We start from the raw sequence: 17837 nt of genomic DNA on the forward strand, positions 1-17837 counted from the left end.
ATGAGCAATAGGGTTTTGACTTCAAGCACACCCCAGGAACAATTTAGGAAATGAATGTCTCCCCTAATTCCCACCCAAGGAGAAACCATCAGCTTCTTGCTTTGAAACAAATAGCTGCATACCCCACTCTTTAGCTGATAGAAAATTCCATAGATGTCAACTGATTGTGTGCTCCATAGAGCATTTGAGATAGAGAATATTTCCAAAGGGCCTGGTCCAATTGTATTGTGACAACCCCAACTCTGAAATTAGTACACATAGTTGGAATTCCAGGGGATTAAAAAAATTATAAACAAGCACCTGGGTGGCTCAATAGGTTGAGCATCTGACTCTAGATCTCAGCTCTGGTCTTGATTTCAGGGTTGTGAGTTCAAGCCCTGTGTTGGACTCAATGCTTAATGGAGCCTACTTAAAAAAAATTACAAAGAACTTCAAAAATCTAAGCTGCAATTACATATTGCAAAAACCCTACTTTTTTCACACTTAATGTACATGTGTGGCCAGTTATCCTTCATTTCAATTCCTAAGTGTATAAAAGATGAGTTCAGAACTGACCTTAATGGAAATTAAACTAAGCATGGCTTCTAAAACTGGGAGTATATGAAACCTTGTTCAAGTTTTTCAGTTTAGGTCTTCCATCAAAAACATAAACTAGGAACAAGAGGAAGTTTAAAAGAAAGACTAGTATTTGTACACTGATCCTAATATCTATATTTCTCAATTCTTAGTAGTAAAGGAAAGAGAACAATAACAGCAAAGGAAGCAGAGATGATCCCAGATCCCAATCTATACTCTGAAATCTATGCCAGTAACCCCCAGCCAGAACCTAGTTTTCATTAAGTATAGGCAGGAGGAGCTGAAGCAGTACAGACAAGGCTTCAGCTCTGTAACCTGCACCAATAGATAGGATAATGGAACTAGGGGAATTAATTTCTTCCTAACCACACATCCCTAAAGGACTTTGGAATCCTATAGCCATCTCACTGAGCTCAGCTTGCTGAAATCTGACCAAAAGGGGTCAGCACAAACAAGGTGCTGCCACCAGGATAGGTGCAAAGTACCAAGCCCAAAGTACTGGCAAGCAAACAAAAGCAAGGATGAGAGTAAACAGTCACCAAGGCAAGACAAATGAGACTATCCATGAAGCAGTTTTTGTAGTTGGTCTCCAGGAAGACCTTTCTTTAAGGCCCGGACTACAGGGGATGAAGCAGTAAACCTGGTACCTTGATGGGGGTACCTGGAGTTTGAGGGCATGGTGGGGCTGGGTCCTTTCAGAATCATACTCCCATGTCTTTGCTGAATGGGAGTGAGAACCAGGAATCCTCCTGGGACTTAAAAAGCTTCAAGGTATCCTGATGAGATATCCTATGTTAAAGGGTGAACAGAGGTTCTGGGACTCAGACTGGAATGAAAGTATATATGTTCCCTTTCTCCTAGGACTGTGTCCTCACCCCCTTCCCCAGATGAGCCCAGAATGTCATCTAGTAGCATAGTCCTCTCTCATGGTATTGAGTGATTCCATTCCTTGAACACGTTGAAACTACAGGATCTATGTGAACTTATTTTGTTTGTACCCTCCGTCCCACACACACAGACAGTACTCTTTATAACATCTTTGTGATAATTGTGCTTTATCCTTCTAACTAGACTTCATGTTTTTTTTTTGTTTTGTTTGTTTTTTAATTTTTATTTATTTATGATAGTCACACAGAGAGAGAGGGAGGAAGAGACATAGGCAGAGGGAGAAGCAGGCTCCATGCACCGGGAGCCCGAGGTGGGATTCGATCCCGGGTCTCCAGGATCGTGCCCTGGGCCAAAGGCAGGCGCTAAACCGCTGTGCCACTCAGGGATCCCTCTAACTAGACTTCAACTGAAGAACTACGACAATGTTTTCATCAGTTTTAGCGTATAACTTTATTAACATGTAAATAAAGTCTCAAATGAATACACTTATGTCAATATAAAGCACAGAAATATAGCTTACTCAGGATGAATAGATTCATTATCAGGTAATGCTGCAGAAATACTAAAAATATCTCAATTTATATAGCACAATAAAAATCAACAAACACTCAAAGCTCTCAAGATCATTTGGTATCCATAAAATCGCTTCCTTCAATCAATAGAAATAACATAAATATTTAACTTACAATTATAATATGCATGGCTTCATATTACAACACCAAAAAAATTGTTCACGGTTTTGTGAGAACATACAGCTATTCAGAGTTTGAGTATTAATCGTATAACTTTATCTCTCACCTCAGGATCACTGTGCTCTGCTAAGTCTTGGAGTTTCTGACCAAACTCTTTTGCTTCCTGGAATATGGAAATAAGCTCAGATTTAGTGAACTCTTCCTTGGTAAACAGCTTCGCCTTCTTTTTGAATTGGAAATTTATATTCTCAAATATTTCAATGATACTAAGAATATTGGCCTTTGACTCATTCTTGTTAAAGGGTGCGACCAATGATGATAGTACTTTGGCACTAATCAGTTCTCTTGTATTGGCTTGATTTTTAGACAAGCGCAAGAAGACTTTTAAAACATAAAACTTAGTTTTGACACTTCCATTGTTTAACAAAGTAAGGAAATCTGGAATGTAATTTGCAATTATATGGTGATCCTCAAATTTCACACTCAGGTGCACTAATAATTTTAGTCCAGCCAGTTGCACAGGGGAGTTCAATGGATAAGAGATTATGTCCTTACAAACTTGATGTATGTATGACTCTGCTGGTTTTCGTTCTTCAGAAGACTCAGAGTTATCATCTACCATATTTAAAGCTCTAGGGTGTTCTGTAACATTGGGATTACTGACCAAGTTTTCAATCATAACAGTAATACCTACATCATGAATTATATCTTGGGTAAATGGATAAGCAGGACTGATGCCCATTATCATAGTAGCTATTTCATGAATAAAAGGATCCTTAGTTAACTTAAGTAGGGCAACGAGTTTATCAAACTCTTTAGGCTCCAAACTAAAGTCACGTGATTTACAGCGGCAGGCTCTTGGATTGGGCCCATACTTTTCCCTATACCTAACTTGGTTTTTTATCTCAGCTAAGGTTTGGAAGTAGGGCCCTTTATAGGGTGGGATCTTGGTCAGAGGCCGAATTCCCAGAGGAGTTTCAATCAAGGTCTCAACCAGAGTCCAATTCCCTTCTGGAGGCAAGGATGGCTCCCCTCCCTCTATTGGGACTAGGACACTATACCTGGCCCTTGACCATGCTGCTGCTTTTTGCTTTATGGTGAGTTCAGGTTTGGGTATGGGCTTGGGCTTTTCCTGGATCTTAGGTGGAGGCTTATAAACTTGAGAAGGAGTCTCCTCTTCAGGCCAGAACCAGGATCCTACACTAGGCTCTTCTCCGGTCCAGAACCAGGAGCAGACATTTTCTTCATCCTCATCACTGGACTCGATTATAATACCAGCTCTGTCCCCAGCCTCAGCCCTGAATTTGATGTCATCCTCTCTCTTTCTCTCGGGCCTGGAATCAATACTGGCCTTATCATCAGCCTTGGCAAAGGACCTGATAGCAGTTTTACTTCCAGCAGCAGCCTTGACTTCACACTTGGTTACTGCACTGACCCTGGCCATAGGCATCACCTTTGACTTGGTTTGGGGCACTATACCAGGTTCTGCCACGGATTTTGCCTTAGTCTCAGTCATGACTCTATTCTTAGTCATAGTTTCCATCTTGCCCACATCCCTTGTCACAGCCACGGCCTCAGTGCAGGTCACTGTCTGTGTCCTGGCCACTGCTCCATCCCCAGCCTTGGCCTGGGTCACTGTTCCTGTTTCCAGTTCTGCCTCACCCACTGCCTTGGCCTGGATCCTAGCCTTGGCTCTAGGGTTGGCAGGGCTACTGATTCCAGCTTTTAGGGCAGTCCCAGCACCTGCTCTGCCCCTGCCTCAGCCTCAGAGCCAGTCATGATCCAAGTTAAAGGCAAGGCCAAGTTATATACCCCAACCCCGTCTCAGCCTTGACTGAAGGTCTGTCCCAGGTTGGTGTTTTCATACAAAGTCCATTCGTCACTCAGCCCCCTTTCCACCTACAAGCTCTGCCAATGATATAAACAACGTGCAGAGGAAGCTCACTCAGGGAAAGGAAGAATGGCTTTGTGCCTGAGCGCAGCCCTGTGGAGGGTGGTGGTCTTCAGCCACTCCAAGGCCACCAGATCTGCCACTGAAGTTGGACCTAGGAGTGGAGGAAGGAAATGGGGCTTTGAGTCTCTTCCAATGTATTTCTTACGTTGATTAGCACAGAGAGACAGGAGAGTATGAACATTCAGGGCTAAGTGAGAGAGGTAGATAATTATCAAACTCTCTCTCTCCTCATTTCACACTCTCTACAAAACTTCAGGTGCTACTAATTTTCTTTCTAGACACAAAACAGGAGTATGGAGTGGGAAAGCTTAATGGGAATGAGAGAGACTAAGGAATCCCTAGACTGGCTCTTTATCCCTGCTGGACTACTACTTCATCCTACACGTCTACTGAGGAAGTCTCCATATTCATACCAAACTTCACTGATCTGGAGTAATTTTCTCCTCCTTTCCTTGCTTCCGATGTTGACAAGCCCTATGGCAGACCTACAGGCAGATCAATGGACAAATAAACAAATCGGAGGATATGGACACTGACCTCATGGTAGAAAGATCATGGTCCTTGGTCTAGTCCCTATATTTGTAGTTTGTGTAATGTTTCCCTCCTTCTGGTCCCATACCACCATCGCCCTAATTCAGGACTGATCCTCCTTCTCCCTGTTGCCCACCATTTTACTATTCAGTGACTGTCCTTTCATTTCTCTAGTTTAAAATTGGCTTAGGTGAAGCATAAAAATAGGAAAAGCAAGTGGGAAATCGGAAAAACAAGTGTTACCCTTCTATACTCCCAAAGCTTTCAAAGACTCCTATCTAAATCAGCAGGGAACCAAAGAGGGGTTAGTAAACTGGCAAAACAAAAGAGAATAGAATTCCCTAGTCTCAATCTTCTCCTGTCTACCCTCACACCAATCGTTAACTGATACAGGGCATGTTTCTTTTCATTATTTCCTAGGTTCAAGCTGGGTTACCATTTGTAAACCTTCACAACAGAGTTCCACAGACCTGGAGATGGGTCCATAGCCAGAGAGTCACAAATGTGGTGATAAATAAGTAAATGAAGACACATGAGACAATGGAGACTAATTCCTTAGGAGAGATCAGCACCTGGGACACCTATCCTTTCTGGAGACAGGTACCTGTTTGCCAAAATTTTCTGTGTCCCTTTCTTCCTCCCTCTCCCTTCATGTTCCTCTGCTCCACTCCTAAAGTCTGACAATTCCCCTACACAGACAACTCCTACATCCCTAACAAGATAGTGGTGGTGGTAGTAGAGATGAAATGCTCAGACAAGCCATGGAAATTGGCTGCAAATAAATGAAAAGTATTATCTCCAAATTTCATCTAAGCGTTTGTTTCCTTCCTCTCCCTAAAGCCTATCATTTTCTGCAACACAGCAGGAGTAAGGGAGGACTGTTTACAAAGCATGTAGAAAGGAGATCTGGAGTTTCACCTAGATTCCTGCCTGTTCTAGTCTTAGCCATCTACCAACTCCAAACACTGCCCACTCCACAGAAATTAGGCCCAGCGTCCTTTTCTTATCCCCTCCCTCTGAGGTCCAAGGCCCTCTACAGATCTTTACAAAAACATCTGTACCGAAAACTTCAGAACAGACCTAAATATGTAAACGCATGATACACACCCAAAGACCAAACAAAAAGGCAGTGAGAGAGACTTGGTTATTAATGGTCTGACTAGTAACCAGGACATGAGACCATTTTCTAATCCAGGGCCTTGATTATCAAACACTTGAAACTGCTTTTTACACTCTCCCTCCCAGGGTTCCCCTGACAACCACGCTCACCTACAGCAATAGCCCCTCCTTCCATTATACAAACCGCCATTTCTCCGCTAGAAGCCGCTACTATACTCCTTTACCTTCCCAAATACGGTCGGAGGTGGAGTTAGTGTCTGGAAATCAAGCTAGCAAGATCATTTTAAATTTATAGTTGCGTGCCACTCAAATTACCCCTGTCCCCCTCTCCCTTTCACCGCCCGCGCCCCACGACCAGATCACTTTTCCCAGATTTCTCTCTGATACCATATCCACACTCCCAAGAAATGCCCGCCTTCTCACTGACCTGCTCTGCTTGGATCAGAGGCAGTTCTCTTATTTTCTTGCCTCAAGGGGTGCTGTGCCCTACAGAAAGAGGGACGGACAGTCAGCTGGACACGAGGACTCGAGACAATGGCGGCGACTACGTTTGTGGATTGGCCCGGCACCTGGGATTTCGGACGTGAAACCTGCTTTGTCATATTAAGGGCCGTAACTGGCAAACAATTGCCACTTTTTGGTATTCCCTTCCCCCCCTACCCAAAGCTCCTCCGATACCCACGTCTAGTGACTAATTAACAGCTACCTTCTCCTCCGCAGACTTTGCTTTGCCACGTCCCCGTACCCACATCCGCAGCCGCAGTCTCTGGAGAGTTGTGTAAGGCGATCCGGCCTTACAGAAGCGGAGTGATACTAAGCTTTGTATAGCGCCACTGCGCCCTCTGTCGGTGAGCTCAACTCTAGCCTTTTCTCATCCTGGTAAGAGCTGGAGCGGCATTTGAACGTAGAAGAAGCGGCGCGATACAGAGGGAAGCAGACCAACACTAAAGGGTCTCAGCATTAGTTAGTTCCCTTCTTTCAGGATCTTCCCCCAACCAAGCCAACACTTTTGTTTTTTCTTGAACTGAAGCGCATGTGGATTATCAGGCGGTGGCGTCGCTGACTCCACTCTGGCCCGACCATGCGGAAGGATACCTCAGTGTCTTACACACTTTCCAAAGTCCTAGGTCCACCTAAAGAGGCGGGTTGGGGGAGGGGATGAGAGGGTCGACAAAGAGGCTCAAGACTGAGGGAAGAGGGTACATTCTAATCTATTCCAAAAGCCGTCAATGAGAGAAGACACCTCAAGCTGAAGCACCAAGCACTTAATTCTCTGCACAAAATGGGATACTGTGGGCTTGGTGTCTGGAAGACTACTCTGGTCTGACTTGCTGAACAATATCAAACATCATGGGCTTTTATTGCTATCTTCTAAGTTTCTCATCTTATTGCCTACCGTGTTTCTTGTACTAAAATAGTAAAGGCAAAATGGGATAAAGATATGGGGAAAGCAGTAAAGGAGAGAAGCATCTTAATTCCAAATATTCTTGTGTGTACCTATCCCATTCTCACGCCCTGCCTCTCCTCCTGTCCACAGTATTTCTTGCACCTAAATATGTGTGGTCTTGAGCGTGCACAAGAGGGTAACAATTCTGTACTCATGAAAGAAGCTTACTCATCAAATAACCTTGTACCTGTAAACCACCTATGTTGGAGGTTCTATGGTGGCCTTCCCAAATTTTTTCATTGCTTATGGGGCGGTGGAAAGGAAGAAGGTGGGAAGGGGTTCCCGTGGAGGCCTCGTTACTGTTTCTGTTCTAAAGGAAAGCAGACCTTGCCCTCTAACACAAAGAAACAAACCACTGATCTGTGCCAAGTCATTCTTTATGCCACGCTGCTTTTTTTCTCACTTGAAACGGTAGCACACTGTGCCATTTCTAGGTCCCTACAGTTGCTCAAGAAAAAGGGCCTGTCTCTGTAAGGATCCAAACCGGTCATGCAATCCTTCCTATCTGTCACCTCACGGCCAGGTGTCAGGCACTAGTTAGGGATGGTCTGGCTTCTCTTCCACATTTCTATCTAAGGAAAGGGATACTACCCATGTACTTCTCAAGGCAGATCCTAGCTGCTCTCCTGCCTCCTTTTCTCTCACCTGCCTAATGAATGCATATGCTTTATCTCTGAATATATAAAATTCTTTGAATTTGCATTCCAAGCACTGTCAGGAGGGAATTTGAATTAGACTGTAAGTTCCATGAAGGAAGGGCCACTTTCTCAGTCTTGTTCACCACTGTATTCTCAGTGTTATACATGGAAGACAAAGTAGTCAGTTAATAGTTGAAGGAAGTGAAGACCATTGACTCATGAGAATTCCACGATATCTTCTGTTGATTATAGATCAATGCCTGCCTAAAAGTATGTCTTTGTCTTTAATGTCTGTAACCCCAGAGCGTAGCCTAGAGTCTGCCACACAGGAGATGCTTTATATGTGATTTTTCAATAGAGGAGGGAGGAAGCAAGAGTTTACTAAAATATATTTTAGAAAGAAACTTGGGGTATCTTAATATCTCATACTGTAATAACATTTGGTGGATACATATAATTTGGATTTGGTGCTTTGTTACTCTTTTTTGGTCTTCTTTTTTTAAAGATTTTATTTACTTATTCATGAAAGACACAGAGGAGAGAGAGAGGCAGAGACACAGGCAGAGGGAGAAGCAGGCTGCATGCAGGGAGCCTGATGTGGGACTCCATCCCAGGACTCCAGGATCACGCCCTGGGCCAAAGGCAGGCACTAAACCCCTGAGCCACCAAGGGATTCCCTCTTTTTTGGTCTTCTATTCATGTTTAGAATTATGCCTTACTAAGCTCCCTAATATAGTGCAAACCCCTATGAACTTATAAAGAAAGGATAATGACCAACAATCCAGTAGAAAAACAAATGACAAGACTGTTCATTAAAAAGACAAGTCAAGGGACATGTGCACAAATGCACGTAACTATTGACCAGCAATTATATTTAAAGAATCTATCCTAATGTAATATTTGTACATTGCAAAATACTATATGTAAAAAAATATTCACTGCAGAATTTTTTAATAGTAAAAGATTGGAAAGATTCTAAATAATTATAAATAGTAAAATTGTGGTGTATCTCCCTGTAATATGCAGCTATTAAAAAGAAAGAGCAGCTCTATCTATGTATACTGATATGGAATGATGTCCAAAACACATTTTTAAGTGAAGAAAACAGGGTGCATAGCAATGTTTAGTGTGCCATCATTTGCTTAATGATACTTTACTACATATATGTATACATTGAATATCCCTGTTAATATCAACAAGTAACTGGTAACAGTGCTTGCCTTTTTTGAAGGGTAACCTATTTGCAGAGAAAGTGGAAGGAGACTTGAAGACTTACCTGTGTGAACTTTTGTGCTTTTGGAATTTGGAACCCCATGTTTGTATTAACCACTCAAAAATAAAATTTAATTTAATATATTCCTTAGAATCATAGGATATTTAATAACCTATACCAAAAAAAAAACCTATACCACATGTTCTTAGGAATGCTAAAACTCTGCAGGCCTACACCCTTGGATTCTAAGCTGGGCCACTGTGTCAGGAAAAAACAGTGAGAGAGTCCTTTTTGTTTGTTTAGGAATATTTCTAATTCTGCAATAACATTAGTGAGGGTAGGTGGCTTACCCTCCAGATTTGAAGGACGAGCTTCTAATACTTCTTTACACACTTTTCCTGTGCGATTCACAATGTAGTTTACTAAGTAAGTCCATAATAAATGCTATTCTAGTACTACTACTACTACCAAAGATAATGCTTTCCATTTAGGAGAATGTATTTGAATCCATACAGAAATCAGATGTAAAACAGCACTGTTGATACTTATGAAACACTCAAAGAATAGAAGGGGTACCTATTGAAAACAATGATTATTGTTTGTTTATGATTATTGTTTGTATATGGGAGATATACATTCTATTTCTTAGGCACCTTTATTGTTTTGGAAAGGTTCCAGATTTGGGCACATCCATTGGAGGAAACAGAGAACAGTGAGATAGTTCTCACGATCATACTTTTAACTAAATCCATAGGTTGCTTTAGAACTGTTCCTTAGGGGCACCTGTGTGGCTCAGTCAGTTAAGTGTCCAACTCTTAGTTTCAGCTCAGATCATTATCTCATGGGTAGTGAGATTGAGCCCTGTATCAGGCTCTGTGCTCAGCAGGGAGTCTGCTTGAATATTTTCTCCCTCTGCCTCTCTTGACTCTCTCTCAAAAATAAATAAATGAATCCTTAAAAAAAAAAAGAAATGTTCCTTATCCCAAAAATGGTTCAGCTTCTTTTCTATTGTATTTTTTCTATTGAAATTGCTAGGAATGTGTCTCTTCCATATCCTTTAACTTATTTTTTATTACATAAGTTATATATGTTCACAGTAGAAAACCTAGTAATTATATGGAAAATTAAAAATATATATATTGCATTTCCTAACACTGATAAATACTCCTAACATTTTGATATATACCCTCCCAGACTTTTATCAATGCCAATATGTGTATATATATTTACACACATATACACACACACATTTTTCAAGAAAAGATTTCATTATACTTATTTCATTGTAATCAGTTATCTTTTCAGCAGCATAAAACATGCTGTTTTTTTTCTCCCATTTTAAAAACACACTATCTTGAGGCCCCTATTTCCCCCAAAGCTTCTGCTTCCACCATTTCTTGGTTCAAAGATTTTTCTACTTGTTTATTTATAGTAGTTTGCAATTTGCTTTCTTAAAATTATGTTTAGGAAAATTTTAATGACATAGGGAAAACTCTTATGAAATGATGCCAAGTGAAAAAATATATTCTCTAAAACAATTTTATCCAGAATATAAATTATATAGGGAAATGGTATGTGCAAAGAAAACCAAAAATCAGTAGTGATTGTATTTATGATTTCGATTATAGTTTTCCCCATAGTTTTATAACCTGTATTTCCCACATTTCTACAGTAATTATATTATATTCATGAAAAATTCAGTATTATTTTAAAAGATCTCACAGTGGAGTGGGATTGATACTTGGGAGTGGTATTTATATATATTATAGTAAGTATATTTTTAATTTTATAATAAACTACACAACCATTGTCTGAACTTGCCATACTGTTTTATATTCCCAACAAAAATGCATGTGATTTCAAATTGCATCACACTCTTTCCAGCACCTGATATTGTCAGCCTTTTTATTTTATTTTTTAAGGATTTTGCTTATTTATTCATGAGAGATACACACAGAGAGAAAGAGGCAAAAACACAGGCAGAGGGAGAAGCAGGCTCCATGCAGGAAGCCCAACATGGGACTCGATCCAGGTCTCCAGGATCACGACCTGGGCTGAAGGTGGCGCTAAACCGCTGAGCCACCGGGGCTGCCCTGTCAGCCTTTTTTTTTTTTTTTTTTTTTTTGTCAGCCTTTTTAAAATTAGGAATTAGGGACGCCTGAGTGGCTCAGTGGTTGAGCATTTGCCTTTGGCTCAGGGCATGGTTTCGGGGTCCTGGGATCGGGTCCCACATTGGGCTTCCCTCAGGGAGCCTGTTTCTCCCTCTGCCTAAGTCTCTGCCTCTCTGTGTCTCATGAATAAATAAATAAAATCTTTAAAAAATTAAAATAGATTTAGAAATTATCGAGATTTCATATAAGTTTCTCATTTTAATTTTAATTTGCAATTCCATGATGATAAATAATGTTGAATATCCCTTTATGTGCTCATTGGCCATTTATATATCTCCTTTTGTGACAAATCCACTGTTGTTTGCACATTTGATATTATATTTGTTTTGCATTTTACATTGGATTGGATTTTATTGGATTTTTAAATATTTTATATTTGATTTTATATTGGATTGTCTTCATATTATTGATTTGTAAATTTTATTTTTTTTTTGATTTGTAACTTTTTAAATATATTCTGCATATAAATCCTTTGTTACATATCTCTTGCAAGTATTTTCATTATCTTAATGTTGTCTTTCTAGGAGCAAAACATTTTAAGATGTTTAATTTTTTTTCTCTTAGGGTTCATGATTTTTTGTCCTAAAAATCTTTTCTTTTTTTAAGATTTTTTTTTTATTTATTCATGAAAGACAGACATAGGCAGAGGGAGAAGCAGGCTTCTCACAGGGAGCCCAATGTAGGACTCAAACCCAGGACACCAGGATCACGCCCTGAGCCAAAGGCAGACGCTCAACCACTGAGCCACCCAGGTGTCCCTAAGAAATCTTTTCTACCTCAAAGTTACAAAGAATTTCTCCTACATTGTCTTGTAGACACTTTATAGTTTGAGCTCTTATTTTGAAGTCCACAATAAATTTCAAGTAAATTTTCTGTAAAATGTATGGTAAGGATCTAGGTTCATTTCCCGCCCCCCCCCCCAAAAAAATATACAGTAGAACCAGCTTTATTTGTTAGAAGGACTGACTGTCCATTCCCTTGATCACTTAAATTATCTGAATACCTTTTTAAAAAATCAATTGATGGCTTATATTTGTCTATTTCTAGACTCTATCTTGCTGCATTAATCCATGTTTATGTCCTTATACCAATGCCTCATTTATAGCTTAAAAATCAGCAGTGTAAGTCCTTCAACATTGTTTTTCTTTTCATATTGTTATTGCTCTTCCAGGTCCTTTGAATTTTTAAATAAATTTGATAATTTGGTTGTCTATTTTTATGAAAAATATGTCTAATAAGGAACTTGGATCTGGAATATATAAAGAATTCTTACAACTCAATAACAAAAAGACAAAAAAAGATCCAATTAAAACATAAAGCATTTGGATAGGGACTTCCCCAAAGAAGATATATAAATGACCAAGCATATGAAAAGATGACCAACATCAGAAATCATTAGGGAAATGCAAATTAAAAACCATAGGGAGGGCGCCTGGGTGGCTCAGTCAGTTAAACATCTGCCTTCGGTTCAGCTCATGATCCCAGAGTACTGGGATCTAGCCCCACATTGGGATTTTTGCTAAGCAGAGAGCCTGTTTCTCCCTCTCCCTCTGCCTGCCACTCTGCCTATTTGTGCTTGCGCACTCTCTTTCTCAAATAAATAAAATCTTAAAAAAAAAAAAAACTACAGGGAGATACCACTCTATACCCATTAGAATGGCTATATTAAAACAACTCAAAACAGAGATCCCTGGATGGCTCAGCAGTTTAGTGCTTGCCTTTGGCCCAGGGTGTGATCCTGGGGTCCTGGGATTAATTCCCACATCAGGCTTCCTGTGTGGAACCTGCTTCTCCCTCTGCGTATGTCTCTGCCTCTCTTTCTGTGTGTTTCTCGTGAATAAATAAATAAAATCTTTTTAAAAAACCACACAAAACAAAAAAACCCATATAACATAACAAGTGTTGGAAAAGATGTGGAGAAACTCTTGTGTATTGCTAGTGGGAATGCAAAAATGGGGCAGCAATTGTGGAAAATAATATGGCAGTTCCTCAAAAAATTAAACATAGATTTACCATATGATCCAGCAATTCTATTTCTATGTATATGCCCAAAAGAATTGAAAGCATGGACCCAAACAGATATTTATACACCAATGTTCACTGCAGCATTATTTGCAATAGCAAAAAGGTAGAAGCAACCCAAATGCCCATTGACAGATGAATGGATAAACAAAATATAGTATATACATGCCATGGAATATTATTTAGCCATAAAAAGGAATGAAGCACTGGTACATGCTACAATCTAAATGAACCTTGAAAACATGCTAAATGAAGTCACAAAGGACCATATATAGAATGATTTCATTTATATGAAACATCCAGAATCCACAGATCTAGAAAGTAGATTAGTGTTTGCCAGAGGCTAGGGAAAGGGAGAAATGGGGCATGACTGCTTAATAGATATGGCAGATATGAGAATGCTTTTGGGGTGATGAAAATGTTATGGAACTAGATAATGGTGATGTTTGTAGAAAATTTGATTATACTAAATACCACTAAATTGTATACTTTAAAATGGTTAAAAAGGTGAATTTTATGTTATGTGACATTTTCCACAATAAAAAATAGCTAAAACATGGACTAACCTTGGAAACATTCCTAAATGAAAAAAAAGTAATTTATGTAAAATATCCAGGATAGGTAAACAACAGTGACAGAAAGCAGATTAGTGATTGCCAGAAACAGGATGGAGGAGGAATGGTAGTGAGTGATTAATGGTATGAAGTTTCTGAATAATTTCTGAAACTAGATAATGGTGACGGTTGTATAACATTTTGGGTATACTTAATGCCACTTAATTATATGCTTTAAAATGCTAAAAAAAAGGGGGGGGGGGAACCTGGGTGGCTCAGTCAGTTAAGGTCTGCCTTTGTCTCAGGTCATGATCCCAGAGCCTAGGATCAAGCCCCCACTCCATGGGGCCCTCTGCTCAGCAGGGAGCCTGCTTCTCCTCTCTCTGTCCCCTCTCCCCACTCAATCTCTCTCTCTCTCTCTCTCAAATAAATAATCTTTTAAAAAATAAATAAAATGCTTAAAATGGTAAATGTTATGATGTCTGTATTTTACCAAAAATTTTTAAATCCAAAATATCACTGCTTTAAATTTTCCATAAAGTAGTGTAACACAACCTCAAATACTACACTAAATCTATTTTAATACCCTCTAACCGAGATGTCCCATGGTTCTGCATGCTGTATGTTGTCTCACAAAACAAAGAGTAATGGATACAGCTTACTCAACTTCAAGTGTATTCCTGTGTTCTTTGGCTGGAGGATATTGAATTTAAAGCTTATTTTAAAGGTTGAAACTGTATTGCCTAATTTCAAAATTATTTAAAAATTTTCTATAGTATATATATTATATATATTTAAATTGTTAGCATAATTTCACTGTTATTGAGGAATATACTGTTAAAAATCAAAATTCAACTGAGTAAATATTGACGATCTTATTGACTTTATTCATTGAATCATGAATCAGTCAGCATCCCATTTAGCAGATAGAAAGGAGATCCAAGGGCAGCCCGGGTGGCTCAGTGGTTTAGCGCCACCTTCAGCCCAAGGTGTGATCCTGGAGACCAGGGTTCGAGTCCCATGTCCGGCTCCCCGCATGGGGCCTGCTTCTCCCTCTGCCTGTGTCTCTGCCTCTCTCTCTCTCTCTCTCTCTCTCTGTGTCTCTCATGAATAAATAAATAAAATCTTTAAAAAAAGAAAGGAGCTCCAAGGAATTATACAAAATGAAAGGCCTATAGGCAGAAAGGAGCAAAAACAAGAAAGTTATACTAGCAAAAAGTGGATTTGTTGTAGAAAGATTGCTTTTCTTTAGGGGAATTGCAGGGGTCTACCAGGTAGACTACTTCACTAGTGCTGATCAGGTAGCTCCTGACTGACTTGTCCAAGATTACACTTCTGGGGGAGGTCAAAAATATAATTAAGGTAAAACTTGACTTGGTAACTTGGTTCTTAGCAGAAATGACTCCACTTTGGGCCTTTTGTTTTGTTTTTAACAATATTGTTGATTTCAGTTGCTTGCAATGCATTGAGAAATTTGTTCTCATGAAAAATGTTCCATGTTCTATATTCACTTGAAAAAATGTTTATAATATTGTATATAAATGTATATAATAAAGAATGAACATTCTTTAATTGTTTATTTTACAATTCTATGTCAATGAGGTTAAGTTTATTAGTCATTTGTTTCAAATTTTCCATATATCAACTGGATTTTTCTGTTTGTTCTAACACTTATCAAAAGACTCATGTTAATGCCTACCACCTTGTGTTTTTTTTTTTAACTAGTCCTTTTACTTCTACAATTTATCCTTTGTATGTTTTGGAACTATGTTATTTGGAATACACGAATGTAGGATTATAATATCACGGTGGATTGACCCTTAACTTTATGAAAGTTCCCTATTTCTAATAATGTTTATTCCCTTTATGTCTACATTTTTAATATTATTATAGCTACATCCTATAAAATTCCTGTGCTTTAATTTTTATGCTATATCTGTTGATGCAGCCTAATAGTTTTCTCTTTAAATTCAGCTTCACAGTTGTCCCTTTTTAAAATATTTATTTCTTTATCTTTGGTGGGGAGGGGAAAAGGGAGAGAGAGAGAGAGAGAGAGAGAGAGAATCTCCAGCAGTCTCCCCGCTGAACATAGAGCCCAAAGGCAAGGTTTGATCCTGTGACCCTGAGATCATGACCTGAGCCAAAATCAAGAGTTGGACACTCAATCAACTGAGTCACCCAGGCACACCATAAAATTGTACCTTTTAGTTCACCTTTATTTAATGTAATTATTGATATAATTGATTTTTAACCTCAAAAGACATTGTTATTTTTAGTATCACTTTATAAAACCAGTATCATTTAAATATACCCACACATTTATCCTATATGTCACTCTTCATTACATCCTTATCTTTGTTTGATCACGGGTGGTTCTTTTTCTACTTATAGAATACACTTAAATATTTCCTTTAGAATGGGTGTGCTGGTGAAACATCCCTTACTAATTTAAATTAATAAATTTTGGGGGTTCCTGGGTGGCGCAGCAGTTTGGCACCTGCCTTTGGCCCAGGGCGCGATCCTGGAGACCCGGGATCGAATCCCACGACGGGTTCCCTGCATGGAGTGGAGCCTGCTTCTCCCTCTGCCTGTGTCTCTGCCTCTCTCTCTCTCTCTGTGTGTGCCTATCATAAATAAATAAAAATTTAAAAAAAGAAAAAAAATAAATTAATAAATTTTAATGTTTACCTCAGTTTTGCACTTAGAATAAAATTGGAAAGCATAGAGAGTTCCTGCATACTCCTTATCCCCACCACCTGCACCCTGCTCTTGGTTTCCCCTACCATTTACATCTTGTATTATTGTGGTCCATCTGTTACAATTGATGAAACAATCAATATTGATTCATGATTATTTTAATCCATAGTTTACATCCCAGTTCACTCTTTATATTGTATTTTTGACAAAACATAATGACAGGTCCATCATTACTGTAACACAGAGAATACTTTCATTGTCCTAAGATGCCCTTTTGCTCGATTTATCCTTCCTTCCTTCACTCCCCCCAAATCCTGGCAAACGATCTTTTTAGGGTTTCCATAGTCTTGCCTTTTCCAAAATATTATATGTGGCAATTGGAATCATACAGTAGTTAGCCTTTTCAGAGTGTTTTTTTTCCATGTAGCAACATGCTTTTAGGTTCCTGAATGTCTCTTTGCAACTCAGTAGTTCTTTTCTTTATCGCTGAATAATACTGCATTATATGGATGTACCAGAGTTTATTCACTTACCTATTGTGGGTCATCTTTTATTTCAGCTTTATTGGGATATAGTTGACAAGTAATAATTGCATATATGTAGGTGGTACAACATAATTTTTTGATATACACAGTAGAATGACTACCATAATCATAATAATTAACATTGTTACCCCTTTCTTGGACAGGGAACTCTTGGTATGTACTATCTCAGCAAATTTCAAGTATACAATATAGTGTTTTTTTTTAAAAGATTTTTTTTAAATTTATTTATTCATGAGAGACACAGAGACAGAGAGAGAGGCAGAGACACAGGCAGAGGGAGAAGCAGGCTCCATGCAGGGAGCCTGACGTGGGACTCGATCCCGGGACTCCAGGATCACGCCCTGGGCCAAAGGCAGGCGCTAAACCACTGAGCCACCCAGGGATCCCCACAATATACTGTTATTTACTGTAGTCACCATGATGTAATGGTTGTATCCAAGTTTTAGCACTTATGAATAAAACTGCTATAAATTTTTGCATGCACGTTTTAGAGTGGACAAATATTTTCAATGTATTTGGGTAACTACCAAGAAGCATAACTGGATCGCATAATAGGAATATGAAACATTCATTGTTTTGTTTGTCTGAAAATGCCTTTATTTCACCTCCATCTTGAAGGGACTTATTCCTGGTAAAAGAGCCCTAAGTTGGCACTTTGAATATTTCATCCTACAGACTTCTGGACTTCCTTGTTTATTTGAAATTCAATTGTCACTCCCAATGTCCTGTTCTGAAGCCCATGCCTTTATTTTCTATGGTTGCTTTCATGATGTTCTCTCTCTCTCTCTCT

General features: G+C 39.2%; 2 protein-coding genes across 10 annotated transcripts in view; both read right to left on the reverse strand.

The window, feature by feature from the left end:
* Positions 1 to 6596, reverse strand: part of GPRASP1 (G protein-coupled receptor associated sorting protein 1) — a 48710-nt gene extending 42114 nt beyond the window's left edge. For 3 of the 9 annotated variants that reach the window (XM_077889216.1, XM_077889215.1, XM_077889210.1), the window contains exons 1-2: positions 6467 to 6596; positions 2263 to 2319 (exon numbers count right to left, since the gene is read on the reverse strand). The gene's annotated coding sequence lies outside the window, so the exon portion shown is untranslated. Of the gene's footprint in view, positions 1 to 2262; positions 2320 to 4101; positions 4202 to 6187; positions 6247 to 6466 lie in introns of those variants that run through there. The other 6 variants (XM_077889206.1, XM_077889204.1, XM_077889207.1 and 3 more) reach the window with 5 other exon arrangements.
* ARMCX5 (armadillo repeat containing X-linked 5) lies at positions 1890 to 4102 on the reverse strand. Its single transcript, XM_077889221.1, has one exon. It carries the CDS (start codon positions 3697 to 3699, stop codon positions 2224 to 2226), a length of 1476 nt encoding a protein of 491 aa, XP_077745347.1. The 5' UTR covers positions 3700 to 4102; the 3' UTR covers positions 1890 to 2223.
* Positions 6597 to 17837: the final 11241 nt, after the last annotated feature.

The sequence above is a fragment of the Canis aureus genome, chromosome X (genome assembly GCF_053574225.1).
Source record: "Canis aureus isolate CA01 chromosome X, VMU_Caureus_v.1.0, whole genome shotgun sequence".
NCBI classification, from domain to species: domain Eukaryota; kingdom Metazoa; phylum Chordata; class Mammalia; order Carnivora; family Canidae; genus Canis; species Canis aureus.

Excerpts from the sequence above, each read along its gene's own strand:
- ARMCX5 (XM_077889221.1), bottom strand. The coding sequence starts at position 3,699 with ATGGAAACTATGACTAAGAATAGAGTCATGACTGAGACTAAGGCAAAA.